This window comes from Oryzias latipes, chromosome 20 (genome assembly GCF_053564925.1).
Source record: "Oryzias latipes strain Hd-rR chromosome 20, Olatipes_Hd-rR_3.1".
NCBI classification, from domain to species: Eukaryota; Metazoa; Chordata; class Actinopteri; order Beloniformes; family Adrianichthyidae; genus Oryzias; species Oryzias latipes.
Genome location: NC_136256.1, coordinates 28,049,982 through 28,067,350, shown reverse-complemented (window position 1 = coordinate 28,067,350; position 17,369 = coordinate 28,049,982). Strand labels below are relative to the sequence as shown.

The following is a 17,369-nucleotide window of genomic DNA, read 5'->3' as shown; positions in this document are numbered from 1 at the left end:
GCTTTTAACAGACCCAGACTACTTAAATTAATGCCAAAACTTGTTGAAACTCTACAAGTTCTTTATTGAACAGGTCAGAACATCGTCAAACAAAAACAAAAGGCTACAGAGCAGCTTTTTTACTGAGATCTTAGTGGTGTTGTGCTGAAGGCTTGTACACTGGCCATCTGGCTTTTAAAGGGGGCCTTTTGGGCAAGTACCGTGGCTTCTTCGTGAAAGCAGCCGCTTCTTGGCCCTCTGGCAAGTTGCCATGACTTTGAGGCACTGGTAGTTCAGCCTGGTGGCCATACTGCTGTTCTTCTTGGGGCTTGAACTGATGTGGCTCTACTGGCTGGTGCGGTGGATGGCCATGTTGAGGCAGCTGGTGGGGCACCAGGCTGAGATCAAATTCAGTTTCTGGCTGATGATATGGAAGTGCATGGCCATAGTATTCCGGTTGTGGCTGGGGACTGTAACTCTGGTCGGGTGGAGACTGGTCAGGCTGAAAATGGGTTTGTAGGTTCTCTTGTGCCTGGTTGTGTTGGTAAAGAGGATGCATTTCTGCACGAGGCCAGTGGTGGTAACCTGGGTGGATGCCATGTGGTTTCAGGTCTGACTGGTGGGGTGGTTGGCCAAAATGAGGCTCTGCCCATTGCTGAAGGGGCTGTGGCAAGTGTTGATTTCCTTGAGAAGGTTGAGGCCTGAAGCTCTGCCAAGGCTCCACTTGGGGTTGATGGTGATGTAGAGGGCCTTGCCGGGGCTCCGCTATGGGCTGGCGGTGGTGATGTGGGGGGCCTTGTCTGAGCTCCGGTTGGGGTTGGTGGTGTTGTGGAGGGCCTTGCCGGGGCTCCGCTTGGGGCTGGCGGTGGTGATGTGGGGGGCCTTGCCGGATCCCCACTTGAGGCTGGCGGTGGTGATGCGGGGGGCCTTGCCATTTCTCTGCTTTGGGTTGGCGGTGATGTGGTTGACTATGATGCTGTTCTCCTTGGTGCTGGTTGAGCCAGTGACCAAGATGTGGGGGTGTGCGGGGGTGGACACTCGGGTGTGGGGATTCCGGGGAAAAGAAACCTTGTGGGGGTGCTCGGGGATTCTGGAAATTCTGGTGTGGGATTACAGGGTTCTGAAAATGTTGGTAAGGCAATGTTTGGGACCGACAACCTTGATGAGGGGCAACTTTGGTTTTACAGCCACGATGAGTCTCTTGGGACCACACTGGGGGGTGGCCCTGCTGGTTTAGTTCTTGTGCCCAGTTGTACAGCCACGCTAGAGGATGGGTCCATTTGGACAAATACTCAAGATGGGGCTCTTGGAGCCACCAGGGTGGGTAACTGCGCTCTTGATGATACCTCTCTGGAGGTTGGTGGTCATTTTGCCCTGGCATGCCAAGTTTTTTAGATTCCTGCATAGAAATGGGATCAAGTTTGTCAGGCTTCATTGAAGCTTTCGATAGACAGTTGTGCTTGTGTGGCACATGGTGAGGGCACTTTGATTGCTGGGGCACCTGGGGCTGGCAAGTTGACTGTTGGGGTTCCTTATGGGGCTGCCATGACCGGGGCTGCTGCTCAAATGGACACCCAGAATCTTCTACTGGAGGGTCTTCAGAATAGTTGATTGTGTTTGAATCATCCTGTGCAGACGAGTCGTTTTCAGATGTTTCTTCTTCGTGCTCGTCAACAGTTGAGTTGGAGCTCAAGGAATCATTTGCTTTCAGATCTGAATCTTCCCAATCAAACAGCTCAGGGCTCCATAAAGGTTGGTCATCCGGTGTGTAAGGGTCTGATTCCAGCTCATCTCTGGAAACCATGTCCTCTCCATCCCTATAGTTCTCAGCAGATCCAACATGGGCATCTGTAGAGAAAGAAGCATTTTGGTGAGAAAGTGAAAAAAAAGGATGTGAAAAAAGTTGGGGGAGGGCTTACCTTCTGTTTGACCACCTTTAGCAGCTAAAAACAGCAGCAGCAACAACCTATGCAAGATGAGGGCAAAGTTGTAGTACAATATATCAATGTGAAATTGAGGCCTTTGATCACTAAATTTTACATCGACATTGTTCAGAATTGAATGCAAGTTTAACAAAACTTAATGTTTCAGGCCAAGAGATCTTGATCATTTGCAAGAAGCAGCAAGAAGTTTATGGTTTTTAATAGTCATAGAAATGGGTTTATTCTGAGTTAAAAAAATAACCAGCTTATTTATTTTTCACAATAAAACTATAATTTAGCAAATAAGCCTTTCAGATATATTAGCCTGAAAAGTCATGTTTGAATGTCTACTATTTAAATAAAACAAATCACCAGTTCTGTTAACCCATTTGTCATATTCACAGGGAGAGGAGTGAAAATAAACTTGCCTTAAGAAACCCCCAATGGCCTTAGCCATAGTGAAGAGCAAAGTGAACAGGAGAGCAGTTTGGAAGCTGGTTTTAGAAGGTTTCTTTATTAATTAACTGGACACAGCTGCGTCACTGGCTAATTGACAAAGAAATCATGTTTTTCTACTCCCACCATGCAACAATGGCTGACATGTTTAGTACTAATTATTACTTACAAAAGAAATGTTCCAAAATCATTATTGACACAAAAATGTATGGTTATATTTTTGACTACCAATAAAATGTGACTTAATGTTTTCCATTTTTTTGGTATTTTACATGATAACTGAAGCTTAATTAGATTTTAGGAAATACTTTAAATGCTCATTTTATTATTAATAGATAAACTTGATTAATTTTAAACAGTGTCTGAACAAACTTTTTTTTAATTGTTATTAAAACAAAACTACATTTCCCTGAAAAAACTCATGTTTCACAACTCTTTTAACAACTTCCTAAATAACCTCTTCAAAATAAAAGCAGCAGCCCCGCATTGTGTTGAAGAGACAGCTGACATTCTAACTCTAAACTCTTATTTTGAAATCGGCGTCATCGCCCATGTGCTCCGTGAATCTGTGGCGGAGCCGCTGACCGCCCGTGACCGCCACCGCGCAGGTACGTGAGACGGCGATGAAGTTCCGTTGGGTGGGAGCCCTGCTGCTCTCCGCGGCCGCCTATTACGTTTACCTCCCGTTGCCGAGTGGCGTGAGCGAACCGTGGAAGCTGATGCTGCTGGACGCGCTCTTCCGGAGCTTCATACGGGCGGTGAGATGCGCTGACAGGCGGCGGGGAGGGCGCGCGCGGACCCGCCGGACCGGCTGTACCTGCAGGGACAGGAGCGGCATCCTTCATCTATTCAATTCTACTCAATTTCATTAATATAGCCCAAAATTACAACAATAGTTATCTCTATGGGTTTCATACCGGTAATTGTATAATAAACATGAAATCAGTCATAGAATAAAATAACAAAATTAAACAACCGTTTTACCTGGTTTTAAACCGGGAACGTCCCGTTTATGAAGGAAATTTTCAGATGGAAATGCGTGATTATTGAAAGAACTAATGAATTTATTTATTCGTTTTTTTTAATTAGCTGGAAGAAAAATCTCGCATTAAAATGACGTCATCAGTTTGCAGATACCTGTCAATCAAGTTTACTCATAATTAAATATAATTTTTGGAGTAAATCAGATGTTTCGTGGCTGAACTGATAAAGTTAAAGGATGACAGGTGTTGCCGTGACCCCGCCCCCACGCCTCTGACGTAGGAATAACTGGCAAACATCGCAAAGAGCTCATTGGTCTTGTTTAATTAAAACCAAAACAAACAAACTAAAAACTAAAAACATCATATTTGTTTTTGCAGAGTCACGTGGCTCACTCGCTGGGCGCGTGCCACCGAGTCCACCTGCTGAACCGGGCCATCTCATGGGTGGAGGTGACTGACGCACGCTCCTCGCCGACCGTGCACGTGACGGACTCCACGCTCGGGGCCGTGCCCACCCGTGTGTTTCAGCCAATCGGAGGGGCGGGGCTGAAACGAGGGGTCATTTATTTCCACGGAGGGGGGTGGGCCCTGTGCAGCGGCCGTGAGTAGACGGGTCACTTACTTTTGTGAAATGCTTTTATTTTGAAATAAACGTTCAATATTTTGAATCAACTGAAACGTCATCCGCTCTGACACATGAAGAACGTTTAAAAACTTTTTTACTAATGAAAAAAACAACAGGCCTTTCTACCTCTGTGGAGGTGCCTCACAGCCACACCCCCCACACCCGTTCACATACTTTCTCTGAACTGAACTGGTTCGACCCGATCGCATCAAGTAGGGCTTGAAAGGTCGGGTCGTGTCTGCACAGATGTGATGCATAGAAAGTCAGGAGTGAAGGTCTGCAGGGGTCACGGGTTCACACAGTTCTCCCCTCCCACAGGGATGCGCTCCTACGACCTCCTTTGTCGGAAAATGGCGGAGGACCTGGACGCCGTCATCATGTCTGTGGAGTAAGTTCTGGTCCAGGTCACCAAGGGAGCATTTAAGACCCGAGTGGTTCTCCCACCAGGGCCGTCTTTATCTTCATCTTCATGCTGCCTTTGTTACCATGGCAACAGCAGTTCGACAAACAAGCGGCCCATTCAGCTCTTGTTGACACAGTTAGTCACGCAGGCTTTTGGCGGCGATAAGTCGTAAAAATAAACTCTTTTCTCATTCATTTTTATTTCCTGTCGCCATAGTTACCGACTGGCTCCAGAGGCCGTGTTTCCGGACCAGTACCACGATGCCGTGGCGGCGTCCCGCGCCTTCCTGTCCTCTGAGGTTTTGCAGCGCTACGGTATCGACCCGGAGAGAGTCTGCGCGTCAGGAGACAGCGCCGGGGGGAACCTGGCTGCCGCCGTGGTGCAAGAGGTAGAAAACCCCACGCCCCCTAAAGGGGTCGCTGCTCGGGTCTCACTAAGGATCCGGTCTTTAGCCGGTTTGCCGTCCATCCAAACCGTGTTCCAAGGATGGGCGAGTGGGCGTGGCAATCTGAAGGAGGAGTTTCTTTGAGTAACATAAACGCGACCCTAAAAACAGAAACAGTGTTTGGGCCACCTTAAGAAAAACTAATATATGAGGATGACGTCCTAAAATTATGAGAACAAGTCGACATTTTGCAAGAGTAAAATAGTAAGGTCATAATTGAAGACGTTGTGGTTTTACAAGGAGAAAGTGACGCTTTTTGCAAATAAAATACAAAAAAGTGAAGGAGATTTAATGAGATTCTTGAGTGACGTCCATCTGATTTCCCTTGAATTGTCTGCTACATAAACTAACTGCCTCTTGAAACATTTGAAAAGTTAATTATAACATTTTATATTTAAAAGGACATGACTTTTATCTTGTAAAATTATCAATTTTTGAAGCACAAATTTATGACATTACCCTTGTAAATTATTGCATTTGTTTTAAACAACTGTACAAAATTTCAGGGGGTTTGTCATAACTGTTTACTTTTATTTTTGTAAAACTTGTTTTTTTCCGACTTTATTCTCATATTTTTCTTTTAATTTTCTCTTCTTTTAAGGTGGCCCAAACACTTCGTTGTAAATTTGAAATCAAATTAAAATGACTTAACCCCCCCCCCCCACACACACATTGTTGCTATTATTACAAAATAAAACTATAAAAAACGTTTTTTTAAACTTTGGTTTATCTTTAGATACAATTCTGATCTTTTTAAGGTGGCCCCAATTACCCGTTATGAAACCAGCCTCTAGTGGCCAATTAAGGAACTACATTTGTTTATTTTGGAGTTTTAAATTTGGTCGCAGAAGGCGGGGCTTTGAGAAAAGTACGTTTATTAAATATTTTAGGCTTAAGGCCCGTCTCTGGGAAAGGAGGTGCTCATGGATTTAGACTCCATGACGGAGGGTCTACACAGACGCGTCCTGTTCACAGGTTTGATCTCCACGGTCAGACGTTTTCAGGAACGCTGATGTTAAAAACAGAGAAACAGGAAAAGAAGAACCCAGGAGGAGACATTTCAAACTAAACTCCTGGCTTCTCTCGACGGGTTTGGGACGGGTCAGGTGCTTAGAAGCTGCAGGTATTTGGACGTCCTGACCACCGTCTGTATCCACAGCTCATCTCTGACCCGACTCTGACGGTGAACTTCAAGGTCCAGGCGTTGATCTACCCGGTGCTGCAGGCTCTTGACTTCCTCACCCCGTCCTACCAGCAGAACCAGGACGTGCCCATCCTCTACAGGCCCCTCATGGTCCAGTTCTGGCTGGAGTACCTGGGTGCCGACGCCTCCCTGGAGCCCCTCCTGCTGGCGAACAACCACAGCTCTCTGGACCAGCCCGGCATCAGCGCCGCGACCCGCTCCAAGCTGAACTGGACGGCGCTGCTGCCGGCAGAGCGCAGGAAGAGCTTCCAGCAGGTCGTGAAGGAGACGGGATCGGGGGGGCTGGTGGGCAAGTTACCGGGTCTGACCGACGTGAGGGCGGCGCCGCTGCTGGCGGAGCAGGACGTTCTGAGGAGGACGCCCAAAGCGTACGTGATGACCTGCGAGTTTGACGTTCTGAGGGACGACGGGCTGATGTACGTGAGGCGGCTGCGGGACGCCGGCGTCTCCGTGACCAGCGACCACTACGAAGACGGTTTCCACGGCTGCATGGCGTTCGCCTTCCTGCCGGTGATGTCGAGCGTCGGTCAGAGGAGCCTGAACAACTACATCCGCTGGCTGGACCAGAACCTGTAGAGTTCTTCAGAGAGAAGAGAGGAGTTCTTCCAGGAAGCTCAGGTCCAGTCCACTGCATGCACGCCGCCGCCGGCGCTGCCACTGCCACTGTTTGTGTGAATTTAAAACAAAAAAGCTTTTATTCATCATTCTATAAACGGAAAGATTCAAAGTTTTCTTGTGGGGCATGAAAACTTCAGTAAGCGCCCCAGAGACTCGTTTAATTTGATTTATTTGCACATTATTCACAGGTTTTCTATCATTTCCACCTTTAGTAAAGAAAAAGTTTAGTGTTTTATTTTTTCAGTCTTTGCCTCTTTGAAAATTACTATTTTTTACGAATATTTGTATTAAAATATTTTAGCTGGAAGAATTTAAAGTTAAAAAAGAACAGCCGTGGATTAAAAGTAAAATCTTTCAAATGGATCCTTGGAACCAGCTTTTATTTTGAAAGGTCGGAATTAAGTCAGGCTAACCTAAAGATTCCGTTTTTTCATGTCATAAACCTGGATCAGCTTCAAGTAAATTTTAAAAAGATTGTAAATCAGTAGAAAAAAATGTTTTAAATAAAATAACAATTTTAACCTAAAACTAAACCTAAAAAAACTTTTTAAATAAAGTTTTCAGTTTTTCTTCAAATTTACATTATTTTAATTTTCAAATTAAACTCTTTCTAAATGACCGTTTTTGTTCTCCACTTTCCAATGTGGTTTTTATTCCCTTTAATCTGAAGCTGATGGTCGTCTCCTCACATGAACTCGGCGGCTCTACTCCAGGATAAAAATGGGAATTTTAGAAAGGAATGACCTAAAAAATGTTCATAAACCTTAAATCTATCATCTTACATGTTTAACCCTAAAGAACCCAAAACAATTGTCCTCTGGGCTTTCAGTTTTTTGTTAGTTCATTTTGGGTTGCAGCAAATAACCACAGCCAAATAATAATAATAATAAAATTAAATGATAAAAAACATAGAAAGAAATACAATAAAAAATGAAAAAACAAAAAGAAATGAATAAATAAAAGAAAACAAATTACAGAAAGAAATGGGTACAGTTTTAAAAAGTAAATAAATATACTGTGACCAAATTAGTCCCAGTGGGTTCTGCAGGGTTAAAAACAGCATGAAGACCAAAGCGACGCTGAATTAGAAATCTTCCTGTTTCACATCAGAAACAGGAAAAATGTGGCGACTGAAGTCGGGCTGCAACTGCTGCCACCCCCCCACACACATACTTTTTTATCATCATTCTCCAGACTTTCTGATAATTGTTTTCAGTTATGCTCCCCTCCCTCCGTACCGCACAGGCAAATGTAAAAGTGTTTCTTAAAGATAGAGATAACTTTTAAAGTTTTATTTTGAAAGTCAGAAATCTTTTCTCTGACATTTTCCTGCACGTTCATCTCAAACGTCTCCTCATTCCTGGCAGATTAGAGCCTCCGTGTGGAAATGCAAAAGCTTTGCGTTCCCTCTCTGCACAGGAAGACGCGCGTCTGCAGGGGAGGCTGAGGCAGCAGAGCGTTCACGCTCCTCCACGGAGTCCTGGCAGATTCATGACAGGAAGTCCTCATCATTCCTGCTCTTCCCGGAGCTCCGCGTGGTAGATCTGCTTATGCTAGAACCTCATGAACGCTTGGGGGGGGGTTCTGGACGAGCTTCAGGGCCCCCACAGCTCGGGTCTGGATCCTAAAGTTCAGTTTCCTGTCTTTCCTGGCGTCCTCGTGGTTCCGACCTCCGTCTGTGCTGCGGTAACGTTGGGGTGTTTGTGTTTGCTGCAGTGCGCGTCACGGTTCGTGCACGCTCCGGGTATGCAGCGCTGATAACGGCGGCAGATAAGAAGTCCCGACTGCAGAGGAGAGCCGTGACCTTCCTCTGGTGGAGCCGAGGAGGCGGCCTGATGCCACAAAAAAAAAAAAAGAAAAAAAAGGTTCTGGGTTTAGTTTTGTTAGTTGAAGGTCTTGTTGCTATGGAAACATCCCTCCATTTAAGAATTTTCAGGAAAAAAAGACTTTTTAGTAAGTAAGCCTACAAATATAATAGGAAACTATATATAATATAACATTAAAGGAATAATTGTTCATATCCAAGCTATGCAACAGGTTGTGTCCGTCGCACAGCAAGTTCTGCTGGCTGTGCTGACAGCTTTATGCAGCCGGACGGGGACCTTTTATGGGTGTTCTGCTCTGCACTGTGAGGTTTTGGGGGGGTGTTCTCTGGAAAACATGTATGAGTGATTTATTTTGATGCTGTAAATGTGTAAAGCAGATCTGAAACATTTCACAATTGTTAAATATTTATGAGGAATGAACTCTATAACTTGATTTTTCCGCACATGGTTTCATTTTGGAACTGCTATAGTTGAACAAAGCTGGTTACTGTGATTTTGGACAAAAATTAGATTCAAACTTTTTTTTTGTATTAGTAATGAGTTTTCTGTCGTCTTCCTGGATTCTAGTACAAAAAAGAAAGATTTAAATGTTTTTGTAAGCATTTAAAACAGTAGTCTGATGGTTTTCTTTGGAATCAGAAATCATTTTCCCCTCAAAAACTAATTATGGATGTGATTTGGTTTTTTATCTTCAAAATAAATTGTTTTTGTCATTTGTTTTGTCCTCATTTGTTGGAGAAGTTTAAAAATAATTAGACGATAGTCCAGATTATTCTAGACTTTCAGCTTCTGCTAAAATGATCTCTAAAAACTGTTCTATGAGCAAAAATCAAAACGACTCTGAAACATTTGCTGCTTCTTCTCATGATCAGAAGGTTCTTTGCATGGATTCATGCAGGAATTTTTTCAGGTTCCAGTCCTCAAAGACATGTTTGGAACGCCGACTGTCGTTATTTTCATGATAAGAGACCTGCAGTGGTAAAAACAAAGAGGAAAATGCCCAGCAGCTTTTGTGGGACAGAGTCCTTCAGTCTGCAGGTCAGCTGAGCGTCCTTGATCAAAATGAAGCACAGTTTTCTGTTGATTCAAAACTCATCAACATGAAGTGAAATGAAGCACGGAGACGGTTGGCCTCCATCAACACCATGCTGCAGCTTCAGCGAAGAAGTCCTCCCTTCTGCTGAGCTGCCTTTGAGGCTCTGCAGGGATCAGCCACAGCAAAGAAAACATTCCATGTCAAGGACATTCTCACAGACTCTTAACCCCCCCAATCGCTGAATTCCTATTCAAATAAAATTAAAACAATTTTCCTGGCATAGCAAATGATTGGTGAAGTCTTAAAGCTCTTCTTATTGGTTGAACGCTATAAAGAATTCAACCAATTATTAATTATTTATGTATATTTATGAATAATTATAACAAGAAATAAAGAGAAACAGGAAAACATTCCTTATTTATTATAGTATCTTCGCCATTTTTTGCAGCTCAACTCCTACAATGTTTCATCTATTTTAACCATTCAACTATTCAAATTTTCAGCTCTTTCATCTTTTTCCAGCTTTGACTTTTGGTCCTTCGAATCCTTGAACTTTTCAAGATATTCCAGGATTTCAACCTCCATTGAAATACATGGGAATCCTTGGTGCAGAAGCTCGCTGGTACCTGGCTCTGGCATTTTTCACAAACATATCTTTTTTGTTATTGTTCTGTTTTCACTGTTTTGACCAATTATTACCCTTTAAGTTTCTTTTTCATTCAGGAATTTAGCATTCAGTCTAATTCTTTTCTGCACGGAGGCCTCTGACAGGGTCTGTCCAGCAGATGGCGCCAGACCCCTGTGTCCTGTGAGCTGCTTAGAAAACACCAGATCAACAGAACCGTGAAGCATTATGGGTTTCTGATAGTTTTAACACTTTTTGACTTTGGAAGTATCATTTTTAACTTTATTTGTTACATCTGAAGACAAAAAAGTCACCAACTCTATTGCTGTTTTTGCTGTTTTGAGCCTGCGGAGGTTCCTGCAGGAACCCACCAACAAGCTGGATGCAAACAGATCTGCACCTGGAGTGCCACAGGGCGTGTTCAGTGTTGGCCTAGCTCAGTCCTGATTAGCCTGCCTGGGCCTACAGGGACTTCATTAGCCAAAGGTTTGTGTGGAGGTTTGCAGCCAGGCAGGAGGTCCCACGAGGAAGCCGGACATGCATGAACTCAAACAGCTTTCTCCTTTCAGAGGCTGCTCAGGCTCTACAGAGCAGACAGCTTTTCCCAGCATGCACCAGGTCAGAAGGGTCAACAAGAATGACTCCAAAAAATAAGGAAAGTCCTCACTTTGTGGTGCATTCAGGAGAACTTTGCATCTGCATAGCGTGTTCAAGCACACGAGTTAATGCTGAACACGTGCCCGGACAAGCCCCCACCTCCACCTTCTGTTCGTGAAAACAGGTTTGATTTCTAATCCTTGAACCTGATTCTAAGAGAGCTTTGAATCTCTCTGGATCGGGATGGATCCTGTTTTTGCATCATCTCTCGCCTCAGTTTCAGTCATTTCAGACTCTTCTCCATTTGATGTCCGTTTCATCTGCGTTTGTTGCAGATGAACATTTTTTCCAGCATGTTTGTTCAGGAAATGAGAAGCTTTACTTTGGTGAATCAGAATATGGGAAACATCTGTTAGAGGATCAGTAAAATAAAAGATTAATTTATTGTGAAAGCTGTTCTGTGACAAGGATTATTATGAGCATGTGGTGGGCTTTACGTAACCCATAACTATCATGAATAGCTGGACAAGTCAAGAGGCAAACATGACCCCCCCCCCCCCCCCACACACACACACACACCCATCCAGTCCTGCCGTGGACAAACAGAGAAGCTCACCTGCTTCATTTCTCCGTTAAAGTGTTTCTTTCTTCAGAAACTTCAGCTTTTCCCTGATGACAGACAGACCTTCACCTCCTGGAGGAACGAGGAGCATCCATCTGCATCTGACAGTTACTGTGAAGCAACAGGCTGTGTGCAGTGGGGGGGGGGGGGGGGCAGCAACTCATGTTTTACCCAAAGGGGGGGGGGGGGTCACTGTGCCTCTGAGCACAAAAAAAAAAAGATTTAATGGATCCTTTCACATTTCACGCTGATTAAAATAAAGCACATTGGAGGCATTGTGCCCCCCACCCCACACCCCCACACCCGGTGGTAATCACGGCTGCCCAGATGAGCGTTTCTAAGAAAAACAAACTGGTGAGAGTTTGGAAGGAGAATTCCTGGGGGAGAGCGCTATCGCTGCAGCTCCAGGTCATATTGTTCACCTCTTCCTGACAGGCGGAGAAGAAAACGAGGAGGAGGATGGAGAGGAGAACCTCACACACACAACTGGAGATGTGGACCCCCCCACCACCACCACCACCACCACCAGAGCTGCTGGGAAACATCTCTTTCTGCTCCGAACCTCTGCTCCCAAACGCGTAAGTTAACGTGCCAACAAGTAAGTAAATCCAAAAAATGAAAACAAATAAAGAAATAAAATAAAGAAACAGACACCTGACACAACAACATGGCCTCCAAAACAGACATCCTCAGGCTGCAGCCACCAACGTTTCCATGATTGCTGCTGTTTTGCATCCTTACATTTATACTCCACCCCCCATAATGACAACTGTTGGGGGGTGCAAGCTGGTCACTGGGGCTTCAGTAGAGACCCCCCTAATAGTTAATGTTTCATTAGGTTTGCCCCTCGACATAAAGAAGACTGCTCTGCAGCTCCACCCCTCTGTGTCCTCAGCTCCGCCCCTCTGTGTCCTCAGCTCCGCCCCTCTGTGTCCACAGCTCCACCCCTCTGTGTCCTCAGCTCCGCCCCTCTGTGTCCACAGCTCCACCCCTTTGTGTCCTCAGCTCCACCCCTCTGTGTCCTCAGCTCCGCCCTTCTGTGTCCTCAGCTCCACCCCTCTGTGTCCTCAGCTCCACCCCTCTGTGTCCTCAGCTCCACCCCTCTGTGTCCTCAGCTCCGCCCCTCTGTGTCCACAGCTCCACCCCTCTGTGTCCTTAGCTCCACCCCTCTGTGTCCTCAGCTCCGCCCCTCTGTTTCCTCAGCTCCACCCCTCTGTGGCCTCAGCTCCACCCCTCTATGAAAACAAAATTACTAATCAACCTTAATTAATCAATTAAATGGTAATAACTAGTCAATACTGATTAAAATCCTGATTAATGCCAGCCAGAGACAGAGATGAGAAAAATAAAGATACTACTACTATACTACTACTTCTACTCTTCCTCCTGCTACTGCAATTGCTACTACTACCATTTCTCCTGCAACTACTGTCCTTACTATTACTATTACTACTTTTACCACTACTGCTATTACCACTGTGACTGCTGCTTTACCACTACCTCTACTACTTCTGCTGGTACTGTGAGAACTACTGGTACTACTACCACCACTACTATTGCTACTACTACTACTATGACAACGGCTCCTCCACAGTTAGGCTCATAGGCAAAGGCAGTCTGTGATCCAGAACCTGAACAGAGTTTCTCTGAACAGGAACAGTCTGAGGTCTTCATTTGTGGGGGGGTTCCTCTGAGGACATGAATCTTCTCCTGATCCCTGAAGCAGCAGCACACAGACCCCCCCCCCCCCCCCACACACACACACACACACACACTCACACAGAAGCTGCAACACAGCCAGAAATGTTTGAGAAACTTTGGAAAGTCCCCAGAGGGATCCTGGTTTGTGATTGGCCCGTTTGGAGTTTGTCCCACACCTCACTCCCCAGAGGTGTGTGTGTGTGTGTGTGTGTGTGGGGGGGGGGGGGGGGGGGGTTACCGGGGGGGGGGGGTTACCAGAAAGCAGGGGTGTTGTTTTGCTCTGGGCTCTGGCATGGCTAAAGTCAACACAGACTGTGATTGTGGATGGGGGGGGGGGTTGTTTTCCTTGGCAGGCTCTGGTAGAGGTGTGGTGGTGGTGGTGGTGTGTGTGTGTGGGGGGGGGGCAGGAACCTTTTCCTGTTCTCCTTCATTGTTTTCATTAATTATGTCCATGTTTACATGAACGATCTTTCTCCAAAAACCGGGAGGTCACGCCCACACGCTCTCAGACGATTCCGTCCGCCAGGCGGACGTTTTTAGGATCTTCAACCATGAAAAGCAGCAAACTAAAGTTCTTTAGTTTGAGTTTTCTTTACTCCTTCGTCCTCATGGGACGGAGGACAACAGATGACAAACTGAGGAGAATTTTCTACATCTAAATCCAGAATTCAAAACTGTCCTTCCATGCTAGCAGTGGCAGTTCTACACTAACTTACTCCCCGGTCAGTGTTACCTTCTGTCTTTATGTCAAATAGGTTACAAACACCGAATAAATGACAGGTAGACATAAAAAATACATTTTGTCGCGTAATAAAAATGTCTACAGTTAATAAATAATGACATCTAAAGGCACGCCATGTTCCAGGTGTTCCGCAGTAGAGGTTGCGCTCCGTGCGCCATTTCCTCCTCGCTGCCTGCTTCCTCCGCCAATATGCAAGGTTTCAGGCTCCAACTCTGTGATATAATAGATAATAGAAAATCAATAGTGGCGCAGAATTATTAGTATTATTTTTCCAAGCACTGAGCCACCACCCCCTTTAATTTTGCGCTCCGGGCAATTGCCCATATGGCCCGCCCCTAAAACCGCTACTGCTAGTTAGCATGCTAAAACCTTTCTAAGGACTGCTGGGAGCAATACTCATCTTCTAAATTGCACTAATATGGTGCTTGGGGATCCTCCTCTTTCTGAATTTGGGGTCAGAGGTCAACATCCTAAGTGAGAAGGCCTTGAGACTTTCACCTGGGCAGCCACCCTTTAGCCATCATGTAGCAGACACTTTGTGAGGTTAGTTCTCCTCCCAAGAGCATGAGGCTCAAGAGTTTGGTTTGATTCATAGAAAGAAGAGCAATATTTGCTTTCAAGAGACTTCTGCAGGTGAACAGAAGGAGCTGCGTAGATCTTTGTAGATCTAGAGAAAGTCTATGACGGGATGTAAGGAGAGGAGCTTTGGTTTGTCCGGAGGGACAGATGATGAGATTGGCTCTTTTCCAGGAGATGTTTTCATTCTAAACAGCAGCGGCCGACCTTTCCGAGGCCGCGTGGAACAATGTAAAGGTGTGTTTGGGTGGGACCTCCGTGTCTGTATAACCGTCTCTCTCGTTAAGGCTCTGCGTTGTGTTGTGAAAACCTCAGGAAGCCACGAGACGCTGGAGGACTTTCTTGGAGCTGTGTGGTTTATGATCTGTTAATAACATGATATGGCGTCAACGTGTGCTGCGCTCAGATAATGCCCCAAACTAAAAATATAAAGTTCAAATGAGCACCAACATTAGATACAAAGAAACAGATCTCCATCATGCTCACCTCTTCTCGATCAGAAAACAGCAGAAAGGGAAGAGAGGGGGAGGGGGGGCATCAACTTATCCCCAGGTCTGAAGGACCCTAATGGCATACAACTCAATTGCCAGATATAAAATAAATAAAATCTAATTTTGTGTAATTATACAATTGTGAACCCGTCACATCTGCTCCATGAACAAGTGAAGCTTTTAGAGAAACAACTTCCAGACGGAGGGACAATTCTAGGAAGAAAGTGGTCGGCAGAACACAGTGAAGGGGAGGAAAAATGAGGGCACGAGAGGGGGAGGCAGAGGACCTTGTGGGGGGAGCTGGCCGGCTCTCCCCCATGTCAAAACTTGGCTGCCTCTCAGAAGCAAACATCTTAATCCAGCAATTCTGTCGGTGGACTTCCTTTGTTTCTCCTGCTGCCAGGACGCTCTCCTGGAGGATCTCCACGCCGTCCAACCACACGCGTGCACGAATGAGACGGCGTGCAGATTTGGTTACCCCCAGCAGGCCCTGCGGGTGCAGCTGAGTGAAACCGAAGCGGACAGCATGTCTCACTGGGAGGCAGGGGGGTGTGGAGCGGCTTTCAAGCCAGATTGAGGCCAGATGTTGCAGATGCAGGAATGAACTGGAAGGACCAGGATCCATTTATAGGCGGAGGCTGCCCCGCTGCAAAACAACCGGCGATGACGAGGAGCAGAGCGGCCGCAGTGACAGCAGACGCTTCTCCGCTTTAACCTCCAAACGCCACGCCTGGAGGGCCACGAGGGCCTTCAAGAGCTGCGGGCTCCCAGAAAATGTCTAAATATTGATCATATTTAGGAATGAGGGCCGCATTTTTCAAATCTGCAACATCTGGATGTGATTTTTATTCACGGGGCATTTAAAGAGCAACTCAAAGCAGCACCAGTCTGCAAGAATAAATGTTTCTATTGTTAGAGAAACGTTGCTAGAACACCCCTTTGCTCCCAATAAAAAACCTGTTTAATTTGAAAAGTTCTCGTAAAATCCACGGTGGGCAGCGTGCTCCGGTCATTCAACCCGGATGAGGACAGTCCTCCTTCCTGCAGTGCGTTTTGGTTTCTCTCTGACTGTTCTCTTTAGCACCAGGAGCACAAACATCTGTAATCTCAATGCGGGATCGTTTCTGGGAGCCGCTGTGCAGGTGTCCAGGTGTGTTCTGGATGTGAGGTGTGTTCTGGATGTAAGGTGTGTTCTGGTGTGTTATAGATGTAAGGTGTGTTCTGGATGTGAGGTGTGTTCTGGTGTGTTAACTTATAGATGTAAGGTGTGTTCTGGTGTGTTATAGATGTAAGGTGTGTTCTGGATGTGAGGTGTGTTCTGGTGTGTTAACTTATAGATGTAAGGTGTGTTCTGGTGTGTTCTGGATGTAAGGTGTGTTCTGGATGTGAGGTGTGTTCTGGTGTGTTAACTTATAGATGTAAGGTGTGTTCTGGTGTGTTCTGGATGTAAGGTGTGTTCTGGATGTAAGGTGTGTTCTGGTGTGTTATAGATGTAAGGTGTGTTCTGGATGTGAGGTGTGTTCTGGTGTGTTAACTTATAGATGTAAGGTGTGTTCTGGTGTGTTCTGGATGTAAGGTGTGTTCTGGATGTGAGGTGTGTTCTGGATGTAAGGTGTGTTCTGGATGTGAGGTGTGTTCTGGATGTGAGGTGTGTTCTGGTGTGTTATAGATGTAAGGTGTGTTCTGGATGTAAGGTGTGTTCTGGTGTGTTATAGATGTAAGGTGTGTTCTGGATGTGAGGTGTGTTCTGGTGTGTTAACTTATAGATGTAAGGTGTGTTCTGGTGTGTTCTGGATGTAAGGTGTGTTCTGGATGTGAGGTGTGTTCTGGATGTAAGGTGTGTTCTGGATGTGAGGTGTGTTCTGGATGTGAGGTGTGTTCTGGATGTGAGGTGTGTTCTGGATGTGAGGTGTGTTCTGGATGTGAGGTGTGTTCTGGATGTGAGGTGTGTTCTGGATGTAAGGTGTGTTCTGGTGTGTTAACTTATAGATGTAAGGTGTGTTCTGGTGTGTTCTGGATGTAAGGTGTGTTCTGGATGTAAGGTGTGTTCTGGATGTGAGGTGTGTTCTGGATGTAAGGTGTGTTCTGGATGTGAGGTGTGTTCTGGATGTAAGGTGTGTTCTGGATGTAAGGTGTGTTCTGGATGTGAGGTGTGTTCTGGATGTAAGGTGTGTTCTGGATGTGAGGTGTGTTCTGGATGTAAGGTGTGTTCTGGATGTGAGGTGTGTTCTGGATGTAAGGTGTGTTCTGGATGTAAGGTGTGTTCTGGATGTGAGGTGTGTTCTGGATGTAAGGTGTGTTCTGGATGTGAGGTGTGTTCTGGTGTGTTCTGGATGCTCTCGTTGATGCCTTTCATTATAAAGACAGAAAGCAGTGACCATCGTATGTCATGCTCTGTTGTAAACCGTGCAATGGGGGGAGCGTGGCATTTCGAAAGCGCTGCTGCTGGCTCTGTACGAAGCGCGTTTCATGGAAAACACAGCTTCCTTAATGAACTCGTATTTATGGGGCGAGAACT

General features: G+C 45.6%; 2 protein-coding genes across 4 annotated transcripts; one reads left to right on the top strand and one right to left on the bottom strand.

Annotated features, from left to right (window-relative positions):
- Positions 1-43: 43 nt before the first annotated feature.
- LOC101173099 (uncharacterized) lies at positions 44-2,469 on the bottom strand. Of its 2 annotated transcripts, XM_020712615.3 has the most exons (4): positions 2,330-2,469; positions 1,899-1,945; positions 1,481-1,827; positions 44-1,378 (listed from the first exon to the last, which is right to left on the bottom strand). In XM_020712615.3, exons 1-4 carry the CDS (start codon positions 2,356-2,358, stop codon positions 131-133), a joined length of 1,671 nt encoding a protein of 556 aa, XP_020568274.1. In that variant the 5' UTR covers positions 2,359-2,469; the 3' UTR covers positions 44-130. The 2 variants fall into 2 exon arrangements, with proteins under 2 accessions (XP_020568274.1, XP_011487410.1); XM_011489108.3 differs by having other exon boundaries at positions 44-1,827.
- A 432-nt stretch (positions 2,470-2,901) lies between these two features.
- On the top strand, positions 2,902-9,174 carry LOC101172853 (neutral cholesterol ester hydrolase 1). Of its 2 annotated transcripts, XM_078938677.1 has the most exons (6): positions 2,902-3,115; positions 3,719-3,941; positions 4,284-4,353; positions 4,585-4,756; positions 5,973-6,635; positions 8,055-8,499. In XM_078938677.1, the coding sequence occupies exons 1-5, from the start codon at positions 2,981-2,983 to the stop codon at positions 6,591-6,593; spliced, it is 1,221 nt and encodes a 406-aa protein (XP_078794803.1). In that variant the 5' UTR covers positions 2,902-2,980; the 3' UTR covers positions 6,594-6,635; positions 8,055-8,499. The 2 variants fall into 2 exon arrangements, with proteins under 2 accessions (XP_078794803.1, XP_004081397.1); XM_004081349.5 differs by having other exon boundaries at positions 5,973-9,174.
- Positions 9,175-17,369: the final 8,195 nt, after the last annotated feature.